The 27107-nt window shown below is 44.1% G+C and overlaps 3 protein-coding genes across 11 annotated transcripts; 2 read left to right on the top strand and 1 right to left on the bottom strand.

Moving 5' to 3' along the window:
* Positions 1-1911: 1911 nt before the first annotated feature.
* On the top strand, positions 1912-12654 carry FBXW9 (F-box and WD repeat domain containing 9). Of its 4 annotated transcripts, none has more exons than XM_081899254.1 (11): positions 1912-2063; positions 3582-4016; positions 5291-5433; positions 6673-6801; positions 7829-7941; positions 8662-8753; positions 9329-9477; positions 10462-10575; positions 11156-11245; positions 11768-11833; positions 12053-12654. In XM_081899254.1, the coding sequence occupies exons 2-11, from the start codon at positions 3584-3586 to the stop codon at positions 12125-12127; spliced, it is 1404 nt and encodes a 467-aa protein (XP_081755380.1). In that variant the 5' UTR covers positions 1912-2063; positions 3582-3583; the 3' UTR covers positions 12128-12654. The 4 variants fall into 4 exon arrangements, 3 of the variants coding, with proteins under 3 accessions (XP_081755380.1, XP_081755382.1, XP_081755381.1); XM_081899255.1 differs by having other exon boundaries at positions 1913-2063; positions 5294-5433; XR_014165291.1 differs by lacking the exon at positions 12053-12654 and having other exon boundaries at positions 10462-10608; positions 11768-11817.
* A 1228-nt stretch (positions 12655-13882) lies between these two features.
* WDR83 (WD repeat domain 83) lies at positions 13883-22028 on the bottom strand. Of its 6 annotated transcripts, none has more exons than XM_081899261.1 (10): positions 21922-22028; positions 20814-21079; positions 19772-19892; positions 18610-18715; positions 17540-17588; positions 17321-17447; positions 16598-16665; positions 16073-16181; positions 15580-15694; positions 13883-14398 (listed from the first exon to the last, which is right to left on the bottom strand). In XM_081899261.1, the coding sequence occupies exons 2-10, from the start codon at positions 20914-20916 to the stop codon at positions 14246-14248; spliced, it is 951 nt and encodes a 316-aa protein (XP_081755387.1). In that variant the 5' UTR covers positions 20917-21079; positions 21922-22028; the 3' UTR covers positions 13883-14245. The 6 variants fall into 6 exon arrangements, with proteins under 6 accessions (XP_081755387.1, XP_081755388.1, XP_081755386.1 ...); XM_081899262.1 differs by lacking the exon at positions 21922-22028 and adding an exon at positions 21775-21910; XM_081899260.1 differs by lacking the exon at positions 21922-22028 and adding an exon at positions 21651-21761.
* Positions 21994-26816, top strand: WDR83OS (WD repeat domain 83 opposite strand). Its single transcript, XM_081899266.1, has 4 exons — positions 21994-22133; positions 23805-23910; positions 25366-25463; positions 26599-26816. The coding sequence occupies exons 1-4, from the start codon at positions 22084-22086 to the stop codon at positions 26663-26665; spliced, it is 321 nt and encodes a 106-aa protein (XP_081755392.1). The 5' UTR covers positions 21994-22083; the 3' UTR covers positions 26666-26816.
* Positions 26817-27107: the final 291 nt, after the last annotated feature.

Here is a 27107-nt window from a genome sequence, read left to right as displayed (position 1 = left end):
GAGTGTCTGAGGGGCAGGGGGAACCTTGGCAATGTCACCTGCCACTGCACTCACCTTGGGAAAGTGTGTTTTGACTATACAGTACACAAATTTGGCTTTATGCACTAGGTTCATGATATAACCCGTATAAGTTGAAACTTAATTTTATTAAGTCTTTACTAACTCTCTATTGGCCTGCTCTATTATGAGGGTAGTACTTCTGACATTACATGGGAAGCTGCAAACCCTCTTCTAGTTGGATTTAATAGAATTTTCAAATTGTCACAATGCCAACTTTTATATTGGTAGAATATACCCATTAGCTCAGAAGTGCACCAGTGTTATGTGGGATGATGTAATTGTATTTCTACCACATATAAATATCCCAAAGTGACATCATTAATTCGTGATTTCCCTTGGTGTGCTTCCTCTAATCCTTAGTTGTATGTCTTTGCCAATAAAGGCTGAAGCTGCTTAAATCCCTTTGGCTTTATTGACCAGCACCTTGAATTGAGTCCAGGTCAACAGGAAATCAATGCAGATTCTCAACCAACTTTTCAGAAAAGGGCAGGTTAGAAAGGCAGTTTCCTGAGAAATACATATCTACATTGAATTCTAGGGGCGAGACTGACTTGCAGTCCTTTTGAAACAGCATAAGTTATTAACTATTCCTGGCAAGCCTAGTGGGCTTCAGTAGGAGAGAATGGTAAAAGACCTGTTCCCATTCTAAATATACAGTAACTGTCATTAAAAAAGGGACGTGGGTGCACCAGAAGCAGCGGACAAACACCGGCTCCCTCAGCCTGTAAAGCGAGATGAGCGCCACAACCCCAGAGTCGTTCGCGACTCAACTGTCAGGAGTCCCATTACCTATCATAAAAAAGCTTGTGTTGTTAATTAATATACTACTATTGAGTTATTAGTATGGCTAACAGTAGTAATTTACTTTTCTAAACAAGTTCTTCCTCACTGGTGAATAACATGTTCAGAAAATTAGACCTTGATGTTTAAGGGCTTTTGGGAAGTTCTGTTGACATAAACTCCGTTACATTTTTATTTAACAGTGTGAAGGTTATGTGTGTACATTATCCAATTCCCATTTTCTTAGGTAAAAAAATCTGACACCAGCATATTGGGCATATTCACACATTACACTGAACACTGGTGCCAGCTGTCTGTACATACAGAAGTGTTATGTGTGGAAGAGTGCACATTTTTTCCTTTGTCCAGCTCAACTAGTGTGCACATGGACTGTACACTCATTGAGAACATCCCTATTGGCTCATACTAAAATTTGCTGATTAGAACATGTCACTCAAACGCATGTCAGTTTATAGTTTAAAAATACATTGAACAATGGCTCAGTATAGCTTAAGACTCTTAATCTCAGGGTTGTGGGTTCAAGTCCCACGTTGGGCAAGATTCCTGCATTGCAGAGGGTTGGACTCTTACCCTTGTGGTCCCTTCCAACTCTCCAGTTCTATGATGAAAACAACTATTCCAAAACTTTATAAATGGCTGCAGTTGCCTTATATTATTCTTTAAAACCTAGTCTGAAGACATGTTCTTAATCTTGTCTTTTGAGCTGGCCATGTTTGTCTTACTAACCATTAGCAAATCGCAGCCAGTTACGGCAAAGGAATAAACTAAGCTTACAAGATAGTACTATGACTACTCGGACAATACTGAAATGGCGATCCTGTGCTCTTACGTGCCTACTAAGAGGGAAGCCGGGCCTTCCTTTGACACGCCTAAGCGGCCTCGACCTGATCCCGTTGACCGGAGGCAGCTGCCGCTGCGCGAAAACGCCGCTTTAGCAGCCCTGGGTTGCTCCCCGGCCCCCGACACGCAACACGCCGCAGTGGTCCCGAAGGCAGCGCGCAGCCGCCTGGCCTGAAATGGTCGGACTCGGCAGAGAGCCGGGCTTCTGACGTCACTACGCCGCGCCGGAAGTGTTTTCTCCTTGGAGACGAGACGCGAGAAGGCGGCGGCTCAGCCCTGTCAGGATCCTGGAGAGGCTGCCTTGACTCCATGATACTCGCCGCTCCGCTTCGGGAGAAAGGTCGAGGCAGCTCGGCCCACGGGTGAGAGGGGCCATGGGGCAGAAAGGAGGCAGGAAGGCACCGCGGGGTGGAAGGAGGGCGGGCGGGCGTCGGTCTCCGCCGTCTTCGCCTAGGCGCTGCCCAGCCTTTTCCATGGCTTCCGGGGCGGGTGTCACTCCTGCGTTGCTTATGGGATTACCTGCGAGTTGGATTTGGCATTTCTCTTTGCACCTGCCTGCAACGTCCTCTTGCTTTGCCTCCCGGACTTCTGCAGGATGATTCTTGGATTGGGAAACGGAAATAATAATTCCTCCTCCACTTGGTTATCGTCTCTATTACTTAGGAAAGAGAACATGGCTCCTTTCAGACCTGTCAGTGCGAAAAAGGGCTCCGCCCCCAATTTCCTTATCCACATGCAGGTTCTGCTGTATAAAACAATACAGCTGCGTAAGAACATGAATCATTCCCAAAATATAATTGTAAACGAGCCTCTTGCATATTTTATAATTCCATCCTTTATCCATAGATCTCAGAGCGATTCACAAAGTATATACCTCAATGAGCGTGAGCTTGCATTTGCTGGGTAATCTCATTTATATTAGGTCTAATTTGAAACAAACCCATCTCATCAACACAAAGAAGCCTTTCTCTTTTCTAATCTTTCAAATTTGTCAGAGTTGAAAATCCCTTTTCACTTCAATTTGTCGTGGAGAACTGCAGAAAAATAGCCAATGCTCTTGAAGAGAGGCATAGATCCTGTTTCTGATTGTATATCCATATATACTACACTACACTGAAATTTTAAAATATTTCTTTGATAGTCCTTGAATCTTTGTGCCACACTTGCCATCGTCTCCTGCCACACCTTTGAGAACCACTAAGCATAGATGTGGTGTAGTGGTCAGTGTATTGGAGTCCAAGGTTAAAATCCCGACTCTGCCATGAAGCTCACTGAGAACTTTGGACCAGCCATTGTCTTAAAGCATAGCCTTCCTCACAGGGTTGTTGTGAGGATAAAATGGGGAGCAGGAGAGCCAACTTGAGCTCATTGGATTAAATGTACTAATAAAATAAGATCTTATTCTTCCAGTTGTCCATTTAGTTGTGTTTTTTTTTAAGAAGTTACACCTCTGGTTTTGTGGATAAAAACACAGGCCCCATGTAAAAATATATTTTTTGCTTACACTTCATAAAATATCTGATGTCCATTAAAAATAGTTGTACCCTTACTGAAAAATTATAGTGATAGTAGTAAAATACAGTCATACTTTGGATCCCAAATGCCCTGGAACTCGGACATTTTGACTCCCAAACCTGGAAGTGATTGTTCTTGTTTGCGAATGTTCTTTTGGAACCCAAACATCTGACGGTGCTTCCGCTGCTTCTGATTGGCTGCAAGAGCTTCCTGCAGCCAATCAGAAGCTGTGATTTGGTTTTCAAACATTTTGGAAGTCAAATGGACTTCTGGAACAGTTTCTGTTCAACTTCTGAGGTACAACTGTAGTGTATTATTATAGATGTACATTTTACCATAGCTCTCACTTTTTGTTATTGATACAGGTATGGATGCTCCTCCTGATTCTGCTACTGAACACCAAGACTCTGATAATGATTCTGACACAGAGAGCAAAGCGGATCCAGATACCCAGGCCCAGGAATACATTGAACGTGTTCTTGGATCTTCAAGCCAGTCTGGTCAGGCATCCCAGTGCCTTCCTCCCACATCTCTCTCAGTAAGTGATAAGGCCCAAGTATCAGATCACAGGTCTCCTCTTCTGGAACTGAAAAAGTCTCCTGTTAGTGATGATACAGCTTCAGGGCTGTTATCTCTTCCTCTGGAGCTGATCTTGGAGATCTGTTCCTACCTGAAGCCCAGATTTGTCCTGGGTGTCCTTCCTTTGGTCTGCAAGACACTGAGGGACATTCTGCAGGATGAAGTCACTTGGAGAATTCGTCTGCTGAAGAGGATCAGCAGCAGCTATCCAGTAGTGGAAGGTGGGTTCCCTTTCTGCCTACCATGTTTTATTATCTTGTTAACTCAAGTATGAACCAATCTTTCCAAATCAGCTTTGTCAATAATAAGATAATCACTGTTCTCAGATCTGCATTCTAAAAGACACAGCACAAAAAGAAATGGGATTGGGCATGGAGGAGGAATAAAGCGAACTCATGTGTTCTTAGATGCCAAAGTTCTTATGGGGTTTTTTTCTGGCAGGGAGTAAACTACTTGCAGCTGCTCCTTCTTTGGACAGTGGGTGGGGTCTGTTGGTCTCACTGGGCTGCGTCCAATGGCAGAACCCAGAATATGCTGCCCTTCCACTCTGCTGTTCCAGGGCAACTGGCAGCTGAAATCACTGTTATTTCTGATAGGGAGGCTGAAATGGAGGGAAGTTAGTACAGTGGTACCTCGGGTTACAGACGCTTCCGATTACAGATGCTTCAGGTTACAGACTCCACTAACCCAGAAATAGTACCTTGGGTTAAGAACTTTACTTCAGGATGAGAACAGAAATTGCACGGCAGCAGCAGGAGGCCCCATTAGCTAAAGTGGTACCTCCGGTTAAGAACAGTTTCAGGTTAAGAACGGACCTCCAGAACGAATTAAGTTCTTAACCCGAGGTACCACTGTATTCCTGTGGGTTTTTAAACATTTTTCTATAAACATTTATGGCTAAGTGTCTTCCTGCCCATTCTTGCTCTTTAGATTCCATGCCTCTTTTGTTTCAAATTGAAAACCTGCCTTTAATTTTTAGAGAGTTACAGTTGAGCCCAGAATTGGGTGTAATGTTGACACCAAACTGATAGTACTGAGTGCTGGCTCTGCAATTAAAGATAATGTCTTTTCAGTCTCCAAAGTTTTCCAAATTGATGAAAACCCACTTTTATGGTTATATAACTACTGTTTTCTCTCTCTGAGGACACTTGTATGGAAAAGCAATGGATAATGTTGTAAATAGGATACAGTACAGTGATACCTCGGGTTAAGAACTTAATTCGTTCCAGAGGTCCGTTCTTAACCTGAAACTGTTCTTAACCTGAAGCACCACTTTAGCTAATGGGGCCTCCTGCTGCTGCCGCACCACCACAGCGTGATTTCTCTTCTTATCCTGAAGCAAAGTTCTTAACCCGAGGTACTATTTCTGGTCTGTAACCTGAAGTGTCTGTAACCCGAGGTACCACTGTATATACATTTACTTACCTTGCCTGAGTTTGTTCTGCAAAGCCCAAAGGAAGAATAGCATTCTCTTTATGCCTTTTTCACGTCTCAGCAGATGATGCCTTTAACTGGCCAGCTGCCTGCATTGAACTAGAGGAGCACCTCCAACAATGGGCAGAAAATGGCAGGAACACAGAGCACTTTTCCCTTGCTGAGGGACACTTTGCATCAGTTGACTCTGTGCTGCTGCTCCAGGTAAAAGTCACATTTCCTGTGCCGCTTTTATTTGTACAATGTTAAGGATTGATAGAGTCTGTGAACAAGCAGTCATGAAGTTAGGAGTGTGTTCTGAAATATTATTTTGTCGTAACCTCTCTGTGATTACTCATCTGAGAAATCAGCCTTACAAAATTCATTCATCTAAATTGTCAGCAGAAGTTCCATTTCTTACACATTGCATTCCATTCCTTAGAAGAGAGGGCAGACTCTGGATTTAAACCTCTAAGACTAACAGTGGACATGGCATGAGTGGAACAATTTCAGCTCACTCAACAAAACTCTGCATCCTCCCCCAGTGTGCACCCCTAAATCTGCTTTGAAGGGTTGGGAGACCCCCAGAGCTAGAGGAGAAGGAGAGAGAAGTTGTTCCACTGCTCATGCAATAATTTGGTTGGTTACAACCCAGAATATTTTAGCTGGGAGGATTCATGGTCCTGTATGCTGAGTGGAATACCAGCAATGGCATGCACCTTAACTACTTTTTTTAAAAGTTAACATTTATGATTACAGTGTTCAATTTGAAAATTATACAGTTAGTGGGTTGTGTCCAGTTGTGTTCTTCCACATAGGGAAGGTGTGTGATCCAGCTGAGGCTTCCGTGAATGGAGAGTAGGAAGAATTATCCTGGTCTCCTCCCTCCATGCACTATTCTGGGGGTTCTCCTGAGCCAATTTCAGAGGATGTGTGGGGTGAAGGGAGAAGCCCTGATGTGGAAGTCCTTGTGCATATCCTTCATGCAGAGGTGGTGTTTTTGTTTGTTTGGTTTTTTAGTGCCTGCCTCTCAAGAAGGAGGGCCAGCAAATAGAAGGCTTCATAGCCTCTTTCTGTTCTTCCTATGGAATAAATGCACAGAGGGACAGATTTGTCAAAACTATTGATTGTATATTGTCTAGACTACGTTATACAGCTCGATGATTAAGCCCCTTAAAGGAAGAAACACGGGTTGTACCGGAACAGCGTCTTTAAGTTGATTTACATGTTGATGTTGCTTCTACTAATACACGATTGACTGAAACAAAAAGACTTCTTCTGTGATTTATTTGTTTGCTTGTTCACACTCCTTACTGTGGAATCGTTGCTTTGGTGATACATTTTTGTATGACTTTGCAATGTGCTGGAATATCACTACCCTGTATATTGTTTGTTGAAGTATCTTAAGAAGGAGGGACAGTGGCTCAGATTTTACAGTAATCGGTTGTTTTTCATTGTATCCAGGGTGGGAAGCTCTGTGTCTCAGGTTCTCGGGACCGAAATGTCAATTTGTGGGACCTGAGAGAGCTGGGCAAAGCACCAGAAAAAGTGCTGGTGAAGGCACTGGGGACAGAGCGCAATGGCACACACAAGGTAACCAGAGTCTGGAGTCTATGGCCCCTAGGTCATGTAGTGGTAGTACTTTAATTCTATAATTATCCCATCCTGTAAATGTTTAATCCAGAAGCACTACTGTTGCTAACGTCTAGAGCACTTAAATACACAGAAGATTAATGAGTAGCAGAAATAGCATATCTGAAAGATTCAAGGCCAGTTCTCCCAGATCAATCTGTTTCTTACCTGGCACTGCCTTGCAGTGAGTGGCAGTTCTCCCACCGTATAACTGCTTCCCGTTGTTCACACTCTTCTTAATATCAACACCCCTTCCTAATTGTCCCAGCATTCTTTTACCTTCCTTATCCCTTCAGAAAACACAGCATGTTAGTCTACAATAGACTGGTCGCCTGTTAGAAGTGTAAAAAGCTTTAAGTTGCCTCTCCAAATGGCCAACACCCTTTTGCATCTGGCCACACAGTAAATAGTTGTTATGAGAGAGAAGGGGGCTGGATAGTTGTTGTCTGTCCTGGAGGAAAACTGGCCTATCCTGTCTAGGAAGGAGATGGTATCTGAAGGCTGCACCTCTTCCCTGTCCCTTCTGATTAGAGAGAAGCAAGCCCTTATGAGAGGGTGAAGATGTTGAGGCACTTCTATTCAGTGTATTGCACGCTCAAAAATTCTGTAATGCAGAGCTGGACCAGTTGCTCCATCCTGAACTGCTGTCTGTTTCCTGACTTAGCGAAACCCAGTTTCACACACCCAAGCAGAGCTGTATTAGAAATGTCTGTCTTTTGAAAAGGGAAATCCCACAACTGTCCCCTATCCATGCTAGTCTGTTTTGCTGCATTCACCAGTTCAGGAAGATAGTAGAAAGATGAACTATTCCTTTTTCATCTTCCGGAGAGAGTTACTTATTTGGGTCGGTCCATACCTTCTTGGGCTATCCTCTGCAGTGGGGCAAGATCACATGTTCTTTACATGTCACCAGAATGATAATCACAGTGTTACTAAAAAAAGGACTGAAGTGCAGCGATGGCTCTTGCTTTTTCTTTTCACTGCATAGGGATGGGTTTGGTCACTGGCTGCAAGAGATGACCGTGTGTGCTCTGGCTCCTGGGACAGCACAGTGAAGCTGTGGGACATAGCTGCTAATGGACAACAGTGTGGAGAAATCAAGTAAGGTTGCCTCTGTTCTCTCCCCTGTGAACGGAGTAGCACTTGGGAGTGGCAGAACCTGGAGTTTTGCTACATGTTCAGCTGAGTATGATGCCTCATCACAGTGTTCTGTGTTGAATCTGTGGGGGCATTATTTAGCAATGCTGATGCATGAGAGGTTTAGCTTGGCTGAAGGCCTTGTGCTGTTTAGGCAGAACAGAACGTTGCTAAGGACGATTAGAGGCAAGGGTGTGGGGTACGAAAACTTGCCTGTAAATAAGATGAGCAAAAAAGTGGAATCATTCAGGATCACTTTGCCCCTGTAGTAAAGGATTTAAGGTGTTGGTGACAGCACTGGGTACTCTAGACCTTCATTGATTTTGTTGTTGTTGTTTATTCATTATAGCCCAAGAGCTCACTAAAAAGCCAGATGAAGGGATTCAGGAGAGGGCAGAAAGAGCAAACAGGGGGAAAGCTGTGTGTTGCATATAGGAAAGAATTAGTTCTTCTGATTTGTGAGGTCAGGGGAGGCAGAAGTCTCATCTAATGTGTGGCAGGCATTAAGAGGATGGTTGCTTCATCCTACAGGACGGCATAGAAGGCAGCAAAACGAGAACTAGCAAATCCCACTTCTAAACCCTATTGGTCTAAGTCTAAGCAGAGGTTGACTGACTTTCATATATTATTTGAAGTGTGTGCTCTGGCCCTTCACCTGATTCTTCCCTTCTTGTCTTGTTCTAGAGGAAAAGCAGCTGTGCTGTGCCTTTCATATCTGCCTGACATTCTAGTCACGGGAACCTATGACAAGAAGGTGTCAGTGTATGACCCTCGAGGTTAGTGTCAGTTGTTTCCTGTGGATACTGGTGCTTTGAGCTGCAACTGCCATGCTCACTTGCAAGCAGTCAGTGCCTATGGGGTGGCAGGCGTTTAGATAAGTTTGCTATCTCCTATGAGGGAAGGAGAAGGGCTGGGGCAGGCAGCCAGGAAACCCAGCCAGATGCCTCCATTCAGTTCACATAAGTGGCTAGCACGTAGCTGCTTCTGGCAGCCATCTTATCTAGAAAACTCTGCGCAATGAAATAGTGTTTTTTAACGCTACTTGCTTAGGCTAGAAAAATATGACCTGCTTAAAGGAAATCCTTGCTGCTTAAAGGAAATCTAATCACTGCAATGGTTAGCTTTGCCTGCTGCCCCAATATTTGTCAGAAGTAGTGAAGATCTGGCTAGAGAGCACCCAGCAGCTCTGCTACTTAGTTATTGCCCAATGAAAGTGACTTCAGCTGGAAGACTATGGCCTACAAGGGAGAGAGAATATCTGTGAGGTGCTTGCTGAATGAGGCATTTCTTTTGTGAGAACTTGGGTAAGTGCCTGGGCTCTGTTAATGCATCTCTCGGTCCTCTCTCACAGCTGCGCTAGCCCCAGTGAAGAGCCGCAAGCTTCATTCCAGTGCAGTCCTATCACTTGCAGCTGATGAGCGCTTCATTCTGTCTGGCAGTGAGGACCGAACACTGGTGTGTTTTGACAGGAGGGCCAACAGTGTCCTCCAGAGGCTACAGGTGAGCTACAGACTTTGACTCTCCTTTTTGTGCTGAGGATGGCCAAGAATTCCTTAGAAAGCAACCTAGAAAACCAGGATCTGTGGGTGTTGTCTCCAGAGTTTGTCAGGAGAATCCTTAATCCTGTGGGTTTGAGTGCTACTTATTTCTGTATTAGTTGAAGGTCTGGGACTACAAACCAAATCCCAGGCTTCTACTTGTGTTCAGATTAGGTATGTTTTGGTGCTAAATAAAACTCAGAGGCTATATGGCTCAGGAAGCTACACATTCCAAGTTGAGAGTCTTGAGTTTAGTGGGACCTTGATCTGGCTTCGCCCAAGTATTCTTTAACTTGGCATTGCTCTTGCCTGACCTTTGCTCTCCTAAGTTTATACGGCAAGGCCATGTGGGAGACATTCCAGAGGGCGGTTTTTGCTTTACAGTCAGGCTGCATTCAGACATTACATGAAACCACAGTTGCTTTAGCTGAACCATGGTTTCGCATTATGAGCTTGCTCCCAGTTTGTTTGGGACTGGCAAACCAGGCTTTGAAACCACAGACAGAAGCTCTGTTCTGACTGAATTTACAGAGTGGTTTGTCGGGGTCATTGTTTTGCCTGAAGAGGCTGCTATACCATGAAAATGGGAGTAGCTCTACCTCAAGCGAATACTCAAGGGTGAACTTTTGAAGCTTAGTGCTGAGCCAGATGGGAAACTAAAGGCAGAAAAGCAGCTCTAAACCATGGTTTGCTTGTTCATGTGGAAGCTCATGGTTAGCACAAGCCATAGTTTTGCACTATATTTGAACCTAGCCTCAGTTCTGCTAATTTTCCTTATTTAGGTTCAAGAATTTCACCCCATATTTTATATTGGCAAGTAACTTGGGACATCTTTTTGTTTTCTACTTTAGCATACACAATCTATTTCACTTAGTTGAGCTATCTGCTTTACTTTAGTACAATACCTTGATTAATGCCAGTGACATTAGTTCCATTCTTTCCCTAGCTGGACTCTTACCTCCTCACCATGTCATACCATGGTGCTCAGCTATGGGCAGGAGACAACAATGGGCAGCTGTATGTCTTTGAAAACAAAGGAGGGTGTTTCCAGCACATCCGGGTACGCTGAGAAGTTGAATCACGGAGAAATATGGTACTTCTCTAATCTCCACCCACGAAATTACTTGTGCTTTGCTAAGCATAGCCTAGCATAAGGTGTTGCTTTACAGTAGATTGTAGAGATATTTATAAAACTGCTGGGATTCACCTTAGAAATCTCATGAGCTTTGACCATTTGGAGCCATTTTTCTTCTGCCAGTGTTGCTTCTGAACCCAAACAAGCATGTTTTGCTGATAGTATAGAAATCATTAGTGCCCAAAGGTAAAGGGACCCCTGACCATTAGGTCCAGTCGTGACTGACTCTGGGGTTGTAGCGCTCATCTCACTTTATTGGCTGAGGGAGCCGGCATACAGCTTCCAGGTCATGTGGCCAGCATGACTAAGCCGCTTCTGGCGAACCAGAGCAGTGCACGGAAACGCCATTAACCTTCCCTTAGGAGTGGTACCTATTTATCTACTTGCACTTTGACGTGCTTTTGAACTGCTAGTGCCTAACCAGTTGTAAAAGAAGCAGCAGCAGCAGCATACTAGCATTTGTCTCCCATTCAAAGCATCACTCTGTTTTTGTTTTGTTCCACAGTATTTCGATGTGGGTCACCGCTCTCAGATCACGGGAATCCAACATTCACTGGGTGCACTTTACACAACTTCCACTGACAAGACACTGCGTGTAAGAATTGTGGTGGTGTTTAAGTTACAGGTCTGAACCACAGACAGGCCTAGGAGACAGGGCTTCCCTATCCCACCCTTCACCTGTGGGGGCAAAGCAAAACCTGCCCATTTTTCAGGCTGAAAGACAGAGCATGAAAGGTGCGTCTTCCTAGCTAAAGCAGCCAAACCCCTTGGAGTCTCCCACCAGCTGCGGGAGAACTAATAGCTTAGCATAGCCATGATAAAGGAAGGCCAGAGCCCGCACAAAGCTGTTTTCATACCAGGTTTCCATGTCCCTGATTGCAGACCGATTGCTTCACAGTGCACTCCTGGTCTTTATCAGTCACACAGGTCATTCTTTTGGAGGTTTTCTTACCAAATAGTTGCCTTGGTACAACACCCTTGTGACTCCGAACCAATCTGCTCTGTCCCATACACTATTTTCTCTACTTAGCCATTGTTTGTGTGGTACTGAAACGCAACTTTCTATTTCATTAGATTGTAAGCTTCTAGACCATAACCTCTTGGATTTCCCTTCCAGATCCATGTTCCCACAGATCCGCCCAAGGTCATCTGTTCACACACACACAGCTGTGTGCTAAATGGGGTAAGGATTGTGGGGGTGTTCGTCAACCTAGTTACAGACTTTTTATATTGGCCCCAACCTGAGAAAGGGAGCAGGGGAGATTGTGGGAGAAAGCATCCATAGCTGTCTTGGTTATGTGGGGTTATGTGCTGGGGGGGTGGGGTGTTGGCTTCTTTGACTTTTGCTCACTGTACTTAGATTTCCTCCACCACCCACCCTTTCCTTTCTCCTCTTTTTCAGATCAGTGTGGAAGGAAACATGGCCGTCGCTGCCTCTGGTGGCGTCTCTGTAGAAGTCTGGAAGCTCAGTGTGTGATGAGTCAGTGATCCACACTTGCAAACACAAGTGCCAAGTCTCAGACAACCTGCCCCCAGGTTCCCAGTGCCCATTGAGTTGTTAGGTTTTTGTTTTGTCTGCTCTGTGGAGCTGTGAGGTTAGGGGTGGAGGTTCAGCCTTTACTTGTCCCAGGTAGCTTGTAACCAAGTCATGCTCCTAAATTAGTGGACCTCTACATGTCCAAACCCTGTCAGCTGCTCACTCCCATTTCTCTTGTGCGTATGCGCATGTACACATACTCCTCGTCCACTTGAGCTGTCACTGCCACACTCGGCCTTAAGGAGAGCAGCACCGCTGAGTGGCATGATCAATGAAGAGAACTAGCTGGCCCTTCAGGTAAAAGGATATTATCCTAGAGGCACAGCTCTGAGCCTGAGGAATGTCAACTTGAGGGAAAAGAGTTACGGGAACAAGGGAGGGCGGAGTTTCCCATTGGGTTAAAAGCACCCTCTAGTGACCCAGTTCTGATCCATGTTTACAACTTTAAATTAAAGATGGCTGATCAGCAGTGATGGTGCCTTGTTTTGTTTCTCATGCAAGCAGCATGTTTTTAAAAGCCTGCTTATCTTTATACAACAGGCTACATTCCAGCAGCGCAAAAGTCAACGGTTTGCGCACACACACACACACACACACGCCTGAGTTTCCCCCATCCCAAGGCAGCAGGAAAAGTTGTAGGATCTGATAAAGAATCTAGTTTTCAGAATGCAAGTAGTAAATGTAATACAGTTGTTATGTGAAGCAGCTCTTGCCTTCAGTTTGTTTCCATTTCTGACTTGGCTGGGTAATAGCTATTTAAAAATACCCCAATGCAATAAAATACCTATTAAAGCAGGGAAGCAAACACAATACAGTGGTACCTCGAGTTACAAATGCCTCAGGTTACAAACTCTGCTAACCTGGAAGAGTTACCTCAAGTTGAGAACTTTGCCCCAGGATGAGAACGGAAATAGTGTACCGGCGGCGCTGCGGTAGCAAGAGGCCCGATTAGCGAAAGCACGCCTCTAGTTAAGAACAGTTTCAGGTTAAGAACAGACCTCCGGAATGAATTAAGTTCATAACTAGCGGTACCACTGTAAAACAATAGAGCTGTGACTTCAGAAATATCTGGTCACTACTCTGCCATGTACCTCTTAGGTGATCTCCTTACACGTTGTGCAGTTTGGGCATTAGTTTCGTGAAAGTAAATAGCTGTTGATCACATGAAACACAAAAATTATCAGGTAAGGAAATATCAGGAAAGTGGAAGGAAGTGCTGCCTAACTCCTAGACACCTAAGCACTCTTGGAGCAACAGTGTGGCAAGCAGGGCTTCAACCACTGGATCTGCCTGCTGTTTGTAGTAAGCTCTATAAAATGTCTCTGTTTGGCACTTAGGCCTACTCTCTTGTGTCCCAGCATGCTTTATGTTTTTCTCATTGATATTAGACATCAGCACAGCTACAGGCAATTTTTGTTTCCCAGACCGGTAAAACCGGTTTGAACAATGTGGCTAAACTTGCGCCAGGAGGCTCCTACCAGGATGTGGTGTGATGCAGTGCACTGAGCTGTCCAGTTGTGTGACTGGTGACTACTGCATTCCAGTCTGGCCTCCTTATATAGTATTTATGCTGAAGTACACGAGAGCCAATGTAGAGCAGTGACTTCAGTTATGGGGCTGAATGTGAGCAACCCGGGCTTAGATCCCTACCTGCAAGGCCATGAAGCCCACTAAGTGGCCTTAGGCAAATGACCATTCTGAAAAACAACTTAACTTTACTTAGTTTTCAGTAAAACAATACAGTCTTTTGGGGGGCGGGGAAGGAGAACAATCAACTCAGGTATGTTGAAAGATGAGAGTACTTATAAAACAGAAACCTGCTGATGGTTGAGGAAGAGAGACTAACATGGCCATCCCTCTGGAAACTGGTATGGAACTGAGAGATTGTAAGTGTTGCAAGCACCAGTTGCAAAGTGTGATTCCAAAGAGCAGGGGAGTCCAGTGTTGCACAGCTTCCCGAAGGCAGTGGAAACAGTACTGTGCTTCTGAAGAGAAGTATGGCTGAGAGTTCCATCTCCTTGCAGCTTCGGTCCTCCACTCAAGCCAGGACAGGGACCATCAGGCTGGTTCCCCTTCCTCAGCCACGTACGACTCCTCCCTCCAAAACTGCACACGGCCCTCTGCAGCAGTGAGCAAGCAAGACTCAGTTGGGTGGAAGGACAGAGACTGAACTGCAGTCTTGCTCACAGGCAAGCTCAGGGCAAGGGACCCCTGTGAAGAGGAGAGAGAAGAATAATGAAGATAAGGGTAGAGATAACGTACTCCTAACACTTGGGCAGCTAGACATGGGCTGGAGTTCAGAACTGCATCTGCTTTTCAAGCACCACCTCTTGTGCTGAATGATCAATATGAGAAAGAGACAGTCCAAGTTCAAGAGAGGAAAGAGAAGAAATGCCCTGCAGTGGAAATCATGCAAACTCTACCTGATCCTCAGTGGTCATGAGGAAGCAAATGTTATTTACACCAGAGATTTAAAATCTTGCATTTAGCTTCGAACCAATACAGTTGCATCAAAAGCGCTTCCTCCCATAAACTTCAAATAAGTGATAGTGGTCTACGTAACACTTTAACTCAGAGATTTTCAATCTTTTTGAGTCCATGGCTCCCTTGACCAACTACATTCTTTCTGTGGCACCTCTGTGGGGCTCAGGAGCCCAGTTATGTCACCCCTTGCCTGCCAAGCTGGCAGCTTTTCACCCTTTTTCAAACACCCTTCCTTGTGGAGTGTTCCCTCAGCTTCCTTTCCAATCCCCTCTCCTTGGGAGTCCTCTGGGCACCTGCAGCTGCTTCCCCTGGTCTCTGAGCTGCCCCCTTGATCCTCCCTGACCAGCCCCAGAGGCACCATTCACCTAGGGAGCTTGTAGCCAGGGCCGCTGCAATAAATAACTCTACGAGCCTTTGGGAAGCAGAGATGCAAGAGGGCACCAGAGGGAGGGAGGGAAGGAAAGAGGGACAGAGGCCACTGTTGCCCACGGCACCCCTGACCACCATTCAAAGCACCCCAGGGTGCCACGGTACACTGGCTGAAAACCACTGCTTTAACTGTTCGTTTAACACATAGATTGGAAAATGCTATGTATTAATTTCTCTGCCTATGTTCTTAGTGGTCATATTCAGGCAACTAGGTCATACAAAAAAACAGCTATGATTACTGTCAGCAGTTAAGGCACTGAGTTAAAGTCTCTGCTGACCACCAACAATTTGGAGAGAAGGTTTCATGCTTTGTTGTCCAAGGTTAAATGCTGCCTTATCCAACCAAACGGAATTCAAGCCCCCCCAAACTGCACCCCCGCACACACACAGTATCAGTGGCTCAACTCCCATGAAGCACTGGTAAGTTACATGACCGCCCAAGAAGAAACCTCTCCATTTCCCCAGGTCATTCTGCTCACCTCCACCAGGTCCCAGAAGTACACCTTCCCATCCTCAGAGCAGCTCCCGACATGAGTGTCCCTCTCGCTCATGCAGCAGTCCATCTTATAGGTTACATTCTTGTGGCCTGTATATCTAGGGGTGTCATTGGAGGGAAATGGGATAAGAAAGAGGAGAATATTTCTGCTTTGCTCAGTCAGGCTTTCCTCCATCAGTCCACCTATGGTTGTTACTAGTCCCTGGCAAGGTAAATGGAGGATAACAAAAGCCCAGGATCACCAGAGTTCAAGGCAGACTGACTGTGGCTCTGATTCAATGTATAAAGATCTGTATTGCATAAATTTCTCTAGTCCTCTGGGTTCTTTTACATGAAAGCACTCATACACTTAAATACTGGATTGGCTGCACCCAAATGCTGAAGAACAGCCACTCTTTTCAGCTGCTATTGTCTGTCGACAACAGGGTGGGGTAGGGCAAGCTTTAATGACAGGACTAAATAACTGCATTGCTTACTCTCCTAGTAGTTCACCCGTATCCTTGTCCAGCAAACGCAGAGTAGAATCCAAGCTAGCAGCCAGGGTACATTGCCCATCTTTGCTGAAACACACGCAGGTGATGGGACCTATAATGAAAATATGGCAGTGTTGGGTTTGATTGCATCAAGAAACAAAAAAGTGCAAGATTCTGGGCAATCCCCATCAGAACTTGTTCTTAGGAGTTTCTTCAGGGCTACAAATTAGGAAGGAAGGAAGGAAGGAAGGAAGGAAGGAAGGAAGGAAGGAAGGAAGGAAGGAAGGAAGGAAGGAAGGAATAGTAGCTTGCAGAGATCAAGTCTACCCACTGCCTAGAATGAGTCAGTGTCGGACGTGATACAAGATGTGGCAGAGTCCCTTCGGTCTGGACCTGAGGGGCATCTGCTAAAGAGAAGAGGCAGGGGGATACAGGTGAGGGAGGCAAAGGAAATGCAACAGGAACCATCACCCTGAAAATTGTCTCTCATCATACCAAATTGTCAACAAGTCTGTAAGCAACACTCACTTCCAATGTAATCTGAGTAGAGCTCCCCAGCACGGAGGTCATAGCGACGGACACGCCCATCCACAGAACTGAGAAATAAAAAAAGGGGCAGTGGAAATTAGCTGGCAGCAGAAGGGTGGCACTCAGCAAGCACATTGGCGGATGACCCCGAGGTCTCAAAGGGTGTCCTTTCAACATTCCTGGTTTTCAAGCCATGGAACTCAAGTTGTGGGACAGGATTCCCCACACGCCTGTATTCTTTTGAAACTAACTTTCTCCCTTTTGGAGCAAACACTGAAAATATTTCTTCGTTTCTGATGAAAGTTTAGAAATGAGAGGATACTACACACTATGGATCTACACAGCTGTGTGACTTTAGGACTGGGCTTTTTATTAGTCCGAAAAGAATCTGATCAATTGGTCAGTCAAGTATTGTCAAATGCTGGTAATGCAAAACACCAGCTTTATGAGAACAGCATAGAATACATAATGTTAAAAAGTTTTATATTTCTAATAATTATAAATAACAAAACAATGTCAGCGGCCATACACTGTATTTTGGAATGTGATTGCGGCCATAGGGCTTCCTGAGTCTGCTTCCTTCAATCCATTGCAGATGAGTAGAGGGGTGAAAGACACCTGGATGGGTCGGGAAGCTCTTAACAGATCCCAAGGTCCAGCATGGACTTCGCACGGCAGGGAATTTGCCCTCTCCAGCTCTAACTTCACTCCATCTTTCCTTACCCTGTAAGGATTTCATGGTCTGACACCTTCAGACTGGAAATGCCATCCTTGGCCTCATCCAGGATTTGGATGGGATCTGGTCTGCGTGACCGGCAATCCCAGCAGCGGACACTGGAGTCAATGGCACCTGCATGAGAGCAAAGATGTATATTGAGTAGAGCCTAAAATGAGTTCTCTGGGATTAATAGTAAGCAGAGTGAGAAGAAAAGTATTTCTTACCTGAAAGGATCACAGTTGCCTCTTCATTGAACTGGACACAGTTTACTTTCTTCCAGGTGAGGATAGAGAGAAGAGAATGAGATAAGCAATGACTATTGTCCGACTGATTTAACAGATTCAAGCATAGAAGGATTACATTCTCTGTTCCCATTCCTGCCACATTTTTACACAAAGTACCCCAACTCCTTGAACTTCTACAGAGCTCTCTCTTCATTACTATTTCCACCCCACAAGCCAAACATCCAATGTAGTTTTGTAGCCAGCATGCAATATTTTGACACTTCTCATAAACTTCCTCCTACTGTAGTATCTATTGTGTCAATAGTATTTTCTACCGCACAGGTTTTTAGATGCCAAATAGACAAAACTGCAGACATTATCCAGTCACTGTGAGGCAGGACACATTTCTACCGTCACGCCCCAGTGGAAGCTCAGAAGAATTCACTTTCTTATGTGCATAAAGCTGGATATTTGAATCATGTGCCGAAAAGGGCAAGCAAAATGATCAGGTGGGTGAAGAAACCCACCTATGCAGAAAGATTGCAGTATTTGGTGCTTTTTAGTTTAGGAAGAAAGGTGAGTAAGTAGGATGCACACACATGATAGCAGTATATAAAATTATACAGGGTACAGAAAAAGTGGACACAGACATTTTCTCCCTGTCATATAGCATTATAACCTGGGGTGATCCAATGAAACTGGTGGAAGATTCAGGACAGTCAAAAGGAAGGATTTCTTAACACAGCACATAGTTAAACTATGGAATTCACTGCCACAAGATGTGGTAATGACAACCAACATAAATGACTTAGAAAGGGAATTGAACAAATAATGGAGGATAAAGCTATCAATGGCTACTAGTCATGACAGCTATACATTACAGTCTTCCAAAATCAGAGGCAGCACGATTTTGAGTACCAGCCACTGAGAAACAAAAGCTCTCATACCTAGCTTGTGAGATTTGAGATTGGTCACTGTGGTGAAAAGGATGCTAAACTAGAGTGGTCTGATCCAGGGAAGTTACTCTGTTCCATTTTCTTGGAAGGGACAAAGGACAGAAGAGGTCTTACCCCCGCATGGCCACGGAACTTGCGAATCACTTGACCTGTGGCAACATCCCACAACACTACTGTCTTGTCTGCACCACATGAACAAAGCTGGCTGTTATCAAATGATCTGCAGAGTGGATAGAGACAGATAATGATAGGGAAAGCATCCTGATTGTTTCCTGTATGTGCAACTCCCTGAATTACTGTATTCTTACTGTATTAAGAATGTCAGATTTAATTTTTCAAAAGCCAAGTTTCAAACCTTAGGACATTAAACATGGGTTCAAATGTATGGAGCAGGGACTGAATAGGATATCCTATTATCACTGGCTGGGTAGTGAGACAGTATTACTATGCTATTCACAGGTTTCCTCCCAACAGCTAGCAAGTTCAAGTTTTGCAAATTAAGACAATTCATTTAAATTGGTTTAATATACAACTGATAGCTTCATGGAGAATTGATTTTTCTTTCTTTCTGGAATGTAAAAAAATTATTCATCCATATCTTTTTCTTTTGATTATGAATTTTATAAATTGTTTTCCAGCTGTATTGTATAACATTAAAAGTTAAATTTATGCAACACAGGCAGGATTTAATTTGTTTACCAAGCAATTCTTAAAACTCTACTTTGCCCTGCTCACAACTCCAGTAGAAAAGTAGACGAGGCATAGACCACAAAAGTTCTGACCAGTGACCCACCTGCTTTCCAGCCAGTTTTTTTTTTATTGATTGATTTTATATACAGTGGTACCTTGGTTTACAACCATAATCCAATACAGAAACAGGTTGTAACCCAAGGCGCGCTTTCGCCAATGGGGCCTCCCAAAAAAAAAAATTTCGTAATCCAAAAGAAATGGGTTGTAATCCAAAAAAAGGTTGCAAACCAGGACACACACTTCTGGGTTTGACGTGTTTGTAATCCAAAACATATGCAAACCAAGACATATGCAAACCAAGGTACCACTGTACTACCCTATACCTGGAGGTCTCAGGGTGGTTCACAGAACAAAGTCAAAATATAAAACCACAATATATATAATCAAAATAAAAACAACAACCCACTAACCCTCCCCCCAAAAAGAGCCACATTTTAAAAGGGCATACCATCTCAAAATTTCTGGTGGTATTTCACCACAAAATCTCTTTTTTCCAAAAGAGTGGCTCCCTCTCCCCAGTTCTTACCCTGCTGCATCCAGAACTTCATAGCCATGGCCGCTGTAAGTCTTAAGGAGAGTGCCTTTGAGGGGGTTCCAGAGCTTAAGTGATTTGTCACTGCCACAGGTGAGACAATAATTTCCATCCACTGCAGGGTGGGTGGGAGAGGAAAAACTCATTGAACAGTATCTAATGCAACACTCTTCAGCAGTGTTCCTGACAGATTTGCCTTTCCTATTTTCTGCATGTGCTACACAGGTTCCACTATTCCTGCTGCAGGCACAAATTTTCTCCCTGAGCAAGAAACCTATAACCACGGTATAGACACCTTCTCCCAATCATTATTTTCTTTAGCTCGTGAATCACTAAGGATTATATTCAACTTGGCACTAAACTGAATGTTCCATCTGTGCAAAGATTTCCTCTTGAGCAATGGAACAGTATCTCTCTCCCCTCGCCCCACCCCCCACTCTAAATCTGTTCTGGGTTTCTCCCCACCCACAACCCTCCAAAGCGGATTTGGGGATGGCACAGGGCATACAGTGTAGAAGAAGGGAAAAGCCCACTGTGCTAGTGTTAATCCTTGCACTAGCACAAACCTTTAGTTGAATACTGCCCTAATACTTTATGCATTGCATTGCCATTCAGCGCCAACTTTTGGGTTTTCCCCCTTTGCACTTTTCTGTGTATATATACCAGGTAACTAAGGATTGCACTTCATGCATCTGATGAAGCGGACCATTGTTTTCAAAGACTTATGCCATAATAAAATTTGTTGTTCTTTAAGGCAAAAGAGAAGAAGCTGTGACCCTCCAGCTGTTACTGAATTCCAACTCCCACCAGCCCCAGCCAACAATCAGGAATGATGGGAGTTGTAGTCCAGTAACATCCAGGTCACAGCATCCCCAAACCTGCATTAACTAAGGCGTCACAAGACTCCTTGCTGGTTTAACTGCAACAGGCTACCAAAACTTCACCTTCAAAAATTGTAAATCACACACTAGATTCTGCTTTGTTTTTCTGGTTCTAAAAATTCAACACCATGTTATAAGATCAAGAATACACTCACCATTGAACCTCACTGCCCTGACAGCTCCCTGTTTACATTCCAGTGTGCCCAGAAGTTTCTTTGGCAACTCAGGCTTCTTCAGTTTTGGCTCTGGAAAGGCCATGATGAAGACAAGCAGGTATGCTATATGGGGATTCTTCTATACTGGATGCAACAGCTGTAACTGACAGCCAATTCTCAAGTACTATGAAAACCCCAAAGTGGATTGATGTGATGTGTTAGGATTGCCCTGCGTCTGGGATTTTTCTTCCATTTGGAATACCACCCTATTACAAAATGACACAGGCATAAAGAGAAATCAGGTCCCAGCTGCAACAGCTACTCAAGCTACCAGTTTTCTCACAATGGTAAAGACAATTTTTTTCTCCAGAAAGGAAAATTGGCAAAGGCAAATCACCTATGTCATGTAGCCTTGCTTATCTTATTTTACAAGTTTCTACCAACCCTCTAGAAATCCTTCTCTTTCCAAACCAGTTAAATGTTATCTTTACATAGCAAACCCTGTAGCACACCTACAGTTCTTTAAACTTGCAGAAAACCACCAAAGAACTCTTTCTGCTACTCCCTGATGCTCTTCTCAATCTAATTCTTATCCTATGGTAGCCATTTTTGAGGAATTTTGTATTATCCTTTACAGTACCTTGCCTATATAGCTTGATTTACTTATTTTCTTAAATTTATATCCCGCCTTTCTTCTACATGTGGTTCCGGGGCGGTCACTGAACAGACCCAAACCTGCTTCGTTTCAGCCATGTCCCTTCAGACCACCAGGAATCAAACATGCGCAGACTTCCCATTCGGAAGGATATTCAACATGACTGAAAAACGACTTAGCACCTCTTATAGCTTCCCCCAAATGTTTAACTGCCAATTGAAAACCGGATTTTATTATGGGAAGGAGGAAGATTGAATGAAGGACACAGCGCAACCCTCCAATTCGCTCCCCTCGGTGCACAGCTACCTCATATTTAGTTCCGCCCATTCGCAGCGTGGATTTCCCCACCCTGGCAGGAAAAAAACCCCCGAAGGTTCTTTATTCCTTCCCTCAGTTGAGCAACCCATAGCATCTTCCCACGGAAGATTAATCCGCTAAACCGTCTCCAAGTACTGCGGCCTCGGGAATGATGACCGGAACGAGAAGACTTGAACTCCGGGGTGTTGCACTCTTAGTTGTCCCCCTTGCGCCACTGAAAGGAAGCGGAAGTTGGTGTGGCGGCGGCGGCGACCGAGGGGGGGGGCGCTGCTCGGAGTTAGCCAGAGGCGGTGCACGATGGCCGGTAACAACGTAATGGACCCGCGGCGGCCAAATCGCGTTCTCAGGTCAGCGGCGGGGGGGCGGGGGGGCTGCCCGGGCAAAGCCACGGAGAGGGCGCGAGCGGGGCGACCTTTGGCACGGAAAGATTGAGCCGAGGGAGTGGCGTGTGATGCGGAAGGGGGCGCTGAGACGTCACCCCTCGCTGTAGCGCGGGACGGGCATGGGGTCGCCATGGAAACGCAAGGCGGAGGGAGAGGGAGAGAGAGAGAGAGGCGGCCTTTCCTAATAGCCACCAGACTGGGCAATAGGGGAAACTTTTCATGGGGGAAACTGCAGCAGAGGGAGATTCAGGGACAGAGATGGCTAGTGGTGGTTGACTGGTGAGGATCAAAATGTGCCCCCAACTGCAAGTCCTTGTTCAAAGAGAATAGTGTGGCCACCAGTCCACACTTACGGGGGATATATGTGTGTGCGTGTGCAGTGCCGGATTTACGTATAAGCTAACAAGCTATAGCATAGGGCCCCACTCTCTTGGGGGCCCCAAAAAAATTTAAAGGGGGAAAAACTGGATGTACATTTCCAAAATATACTTCTTCTTAATTGTATTTCAGTTCAATAATTACTTTGATAAAATACATATTTTGTTATGTGCAAATGGCTTTAGATACCTGTTAGGTCCATAGATTATCATATAGCATATATTCAACACAAAAAAGAGCAACAATTTGTTGTTGACAAAGAAAGTGGTGAGCTGTTGCTGTAGCGTTCAGGGTGACCTTGCTCATAGGTGCTTACACTTGGCACATCTTGCTCTGTATATTGACCTGGAGACATTTGGGGCAGGATTTAACAGCGTTGTTGCGTGTACAGAACAAAGTCCACATATGCAGTAGGACTTCCTAAACCATATACTCGCTCCACCCCCTAAATATGCACTGGATGATTGGGTGGTTCCCCCAGACAGCGTTAGGGGGGCAGGGGGGAGTATTGTTGCATGAGCAGACCTCATGTTGTACATGCATATAGCCTACTTAGCACTACATTGAATTCCACCCTAAGTATGCAAAGAATGTTGTGCTGTCACTTAGCTAGAAACCTTTCCCAACACATATCCATCACTTTTTTAAAACGGACACATGAACATGCCAGAAACACAGGGCAGTTACACCTTTTTTTATAAAACAAAGTTTTTAAAAGTTTACAGAATAGTATTAGTTGCTTGTGTTGCTGGTCACTAATGATTTCATGGGTATATAGAAAGCACTCATTCTTGCAACATACAGAAGAAGTGCAGTATATAATTTCCACAACAAATTCATGTAATGAGTGCTAGGAAAATCCAGAAAGATGTGACTGAGTAACCTTTAGGAGAGATGTTTTTCTTGAACTGTGAGAGACTGGCACCATTTCTTTTTCCACAGCACTAGAGCAAGTTCAGAGAATGTTTGGCCTCCAGATGTTACTTAAATATGACTCCCTTTATTCCTGGCCATTGGCCATGCTTGCTGGAGCTGATAGGAGTTGTACTTCAGCAACATGTGGAGGACTAAAGGTTCCCCACACCTAAACAACTCTATGTTGCCTTGAAGCTACACAAAGCCTTATTAGCAGCAGAGAAACTCCCATTGATGTCTTACGCCTTATTTTGATATGGTGGTGGATAAAGCTAATGTTTTATTTTCAAGCATAATTTAAAATATTTTCCTTCCACCATAATTGGGATTTTTACTTTATAGATACAAACCTCCATCCACAGAGAATAACCCTACCCTGGAAGACCCCACACCAGACTACATGAATCTACTGGGAATGATTTTTAGTATGTGTGGCTTGATGCTGAAGGTGAGTATTGCAGTGCTTGGCCTTTTGACTTCAGGACATGCAGAACACTAGCTGAGCAAATTAAGCACAAGATTCTACCAGCTGCTTGTTATCTTGTAATTATTACACTGCTGTTGGATTGTATAATTTTGAAAATCATATAATCTCTGGAAGGTAATCTGTCATCAATAACCCCAGGTTAGTTTAATGTGCCTAACAGACCTGGATTGAGAATCTTATTCTAGTAGTAAATGACACAGCTTCTTTTCCTTCTTTCTGTCAGATTAACTGCATAATATTCCTGTGCTTAAACCTTCCTTATTTCCCTGCTATTTTAGTCTCTCCAAGGAATGCTACCCAACTGCTAAACAATTCTTCACAATAGTCAGATAAGAGAATAGTGCACAGATGATGAACATTTATTGGGCCGCAAAGGCTGATCAATCATTTGAATGTTGAGAGTAAATAATGATTTCATGATGCTTCAATTCATGTTATCTATGGAGTCTAATTTGCAATTACTTATAAAGACCTCTGAGTCAGAGTGCTTCACTTTTCTTCTAGATAAGAGAGGTAATAACACCTGTCAATTGTAGTAGGAGTCCAAAATTATATCAAGTCTTTGAACAATGGCGTTAGTTAATAATTGTAATAAGTATTAAATAATAATAATAATAATAATAATAATAATAATAATAATAATAATAATAATTTATTATTTGTAACCCGCCCATCTGGCTGGGTTTCCCCAGACACTCTGGGTGGCTTCCAACCGAATATTAAAAACAATACAGCATCAGACATTAAAAACTTCCCTAAACAGGGCCGCCTTCAGTTGTCTTTTAAAAGTAAAATAGTTGTTTATTGCCTTAACATCTGCTGGGAGGGCATTCCACAGGGCATGCGCCACTACCAAGAAGGCCCTCTGCCTGGTTCCCTGTAACATCACTTCTCGCAGCAAGGGAACCGCCAGAAGACCTCAGGCTGGACCTCAGTGTCCGGGCTGGAGGATGGGGGTGGAGACTCTCCTTCAGGTATACAGGACCGAGGCCGTTTAGGGATTTAAAGGTCAGCACCAACACTCTGAATTGTGCTTGGAAACTTGCTGTGAGCCAATGAAGATCTTTCAGGACCAGCGTTATATGGTCTCGGCAGCAGTTCCTCAAGGGAAAGGGTCGTAATCTCAATAACAGAACATCTACTTTGCTCCCAATACCATCCCTGGCATCCCTGAAGTAAGGATTGCAGTGTCCCCCTACCTGAAACCCTGCAGAGCCATTGTCAATCATTGTAGACAATACTGAGCTAGATGGAGCAATAGCCTGACTCACCATAAGGAAGTTTCCTATGAATTGAGTAAAGAAACAAGGCAGAGTGCTTATCATGGTTTTACACTTTTACTAAGGAATAAATAGTTTTGCTTAATCCTTGAGACTTCATTAAAGCTTTCACTACATTACTCTGTGCTGTTTGCAGCTAAAGTGGTGTGCCTGGATTGCTGTCTACTGTTCATTCATCAGCTTTGCCAACTCTCGGAGTTCAGAAGATACCAAACAGATGATGAGCAGCTTCATGTGAGTCAGGTTCTTTCAGCCTTTCATTGAGTCCTGTGTTAATTTCTTACTGCTGCCAAGTTTACTTTGAGACAAGAGGCACACAGCTGCTTTCCCTTTGCCACAAACAGTATGCAGTTGCACATGGAAAGTTAAGGGTACAGCACTTGTGTGGAAACTTCAGCCAGCATCTCTTGCCCAGAAACTATTGCTCTGAAAGATTATAAAGCTCAAGGCAAGCCCCACCCTGAGGATCCCTTCATTGGAATGAAAATGAGTAGCCTGGCACCTTGAATACCCACAATGGAGCTCTTGGATGTAACTAATCCAATCTTCCCCACGCCCAAATCCAGTCTGGGCTAATTTGTCTAGTTATATTTAACCTACCACACTGATAATTTCTCTTTTGCTGCTTGTCTCAGCAAATTAATCATTGATAACAATACTTCTTCCTTTTCCTCCTAATCTATTCAACCTCATTTTGGGGTAGCCTTAATCATTCGGACCTTGTAATAACGTATTCACAGATAAATGTTTATTCTGCCTTTTTCTTAATAAGTTCCATTCTTTCTGATTATGTCATTTACTTCCCAGAAACCTTGAAGTGTTGCTTCACTAGCCAGACTAGGGCTGGGGGGCTGGGGCTCTCCAGATGTTGGGTTCTAAGCCACATCAGCCCCAGCCAGCATGGCTAGAGTCAGGGATGTTTATAAAGTTGTAGCCCTCCAGATATTGATAGACTACAGGCTCCACATCCCTGATCCCAAGGATCCTAATGTACATGCTAGCTCACTTTAATGTGGCTATGGTGCTAATTTTCTGAGCCAGCTCTATCTGTGGCTAGCTGTTCGAATTGGTCTAGCGGCTGCAGTAGAAAGAGGTTCCCCTTGTACCAGACTCATTCCCCAATCCTCCAGTGTCTCTGAGGGATGCACACACAGCATCCACAATCAGGTTCAAACTCAAGTCAAATACACAGTTCCCAAGCAAGCTTAGTAACACATCCCGTATAAACTTTTTAATTTGAATACACTGAACACACTGAGATTCTTTGGTCACATTTGTAATTCATTCTGTTGACATTACTATTTCCATTGCTATTATTGGTGTAATATTAACGTTCCTGCCCTGATTATAACTCCTGTCTTCTTTCCAGGTTGTCTATCTCGGCTGTAGTGATGTCCTATCTGCAAAACCCACAACCCATGTCTCCTCCTTGGTGAAAGGTTATTGCCTCTCTTCAGAGCTCCTCTTGCAAAACAGGGGTGCACGCCCTCAACAGAGAGGACTATTTTCTCAGGCAATGCAGATCCATTTGCACATGTCTTGGGAGTACTCATTTTGCTGCATTAATAAAGTGATGGTTATTAGAGATGCTTTGGCTACATTGCCAACTTGGCTTACTGTGTTAATACGTAATGCATTTCACTTGAACTGCAGTTTAGTTCTTAGCCAACCAAACATCTACAGTGTGCTCTGACTGTACTTCCTGTACTGTTCGGGTTTTCTGCCCCGTTAAAAAAGGAAATACTCCTATTCAGAATAACAACTTCCTCAACTTTTACAAACCAATTAAAAGAAGCATCTGCTTTTAGAATCAAGTACTGAAGCCAATTAGCATACCACAGAAATCATCTCTTGGGAAACTCATTTCTGTACATATCT

Source organism: Podarcis melisellensis, assembly GCF_964234715.1.
Source record: "Podarcis melisellensis genome assembly, chromosome: 2".
NCBI classification, from domain to species: Eukaryota; Metazoa; Chordata; class Lepidosauria; order Squamata; family Lacertidae; genus Podarcis; species Podarcis melisellensis.
This window is presented reverse-complemented; position numbering and strand designations above follow the sequence as displayed.

Coding starts and splice junctions, on each gene's coding strand:
- FBXW9 (XM_081899254.1), top strand. CDS start 3,584: ATGGATGCTCCTCCTGATTCTGCTACTGAACACCAAGACTCTGATAAT. Junction 6,802..7,828: donor AGCGCAATGGCACACACAAG/GTAACCAGAGTC, acceptor TTCACTGCATAG/GGATGGGTTTGGTCACTGGC. Junction 11,834..12,052: donor ACAGCTGTGTGCTAAATGGG/GTAAGGATTGTG, acceptor CCTCTTTTTCAG/ATCAGTGTGGAAGGAAACAT.
- WDR83 (XM_081899261.1), bottom strand. CDS start 20,916: ATGGCCTTTCCAGAGCCAAAACTGAAGAAGCCTGAGTTGCCAAAGAAA. Junction 19,893..20,813: donor CAGGGCAGTGAGGTTCAATG/GTGAGTGTATTC, acceptor CCCACCCTGCAG/TGGATGGAAATTATTGTCTC. Junction 16,182..16,597: donor CTACTCAGATTACATTGGAA/GTGAGTGTTGCT, acceptor TTTTCATTATAG/GTCCCATCACCTGCGTGTGT.
- WDR83OS (XM_081899266.1), top strand. CDS start 22,084: ATGGCCGGTAACAACGTAATGGACCCGCGGCGGCCAAATCGCGTTCTC. Junction 22,134..23,804: donor CGGCCAAATCGCGTTCTCAG/GTCAGCGGCGGG, acceptor TTTACTTTATAG/ATACAAACCTCCATCCACAG. Junction 25,464..26,598: donor CAGATGATGAGCAGCTTCAT/GTGAGTCAGGTT, acceptor TCTTCTTTCCAG/GTTGTCTATCTCGGCTGTAG.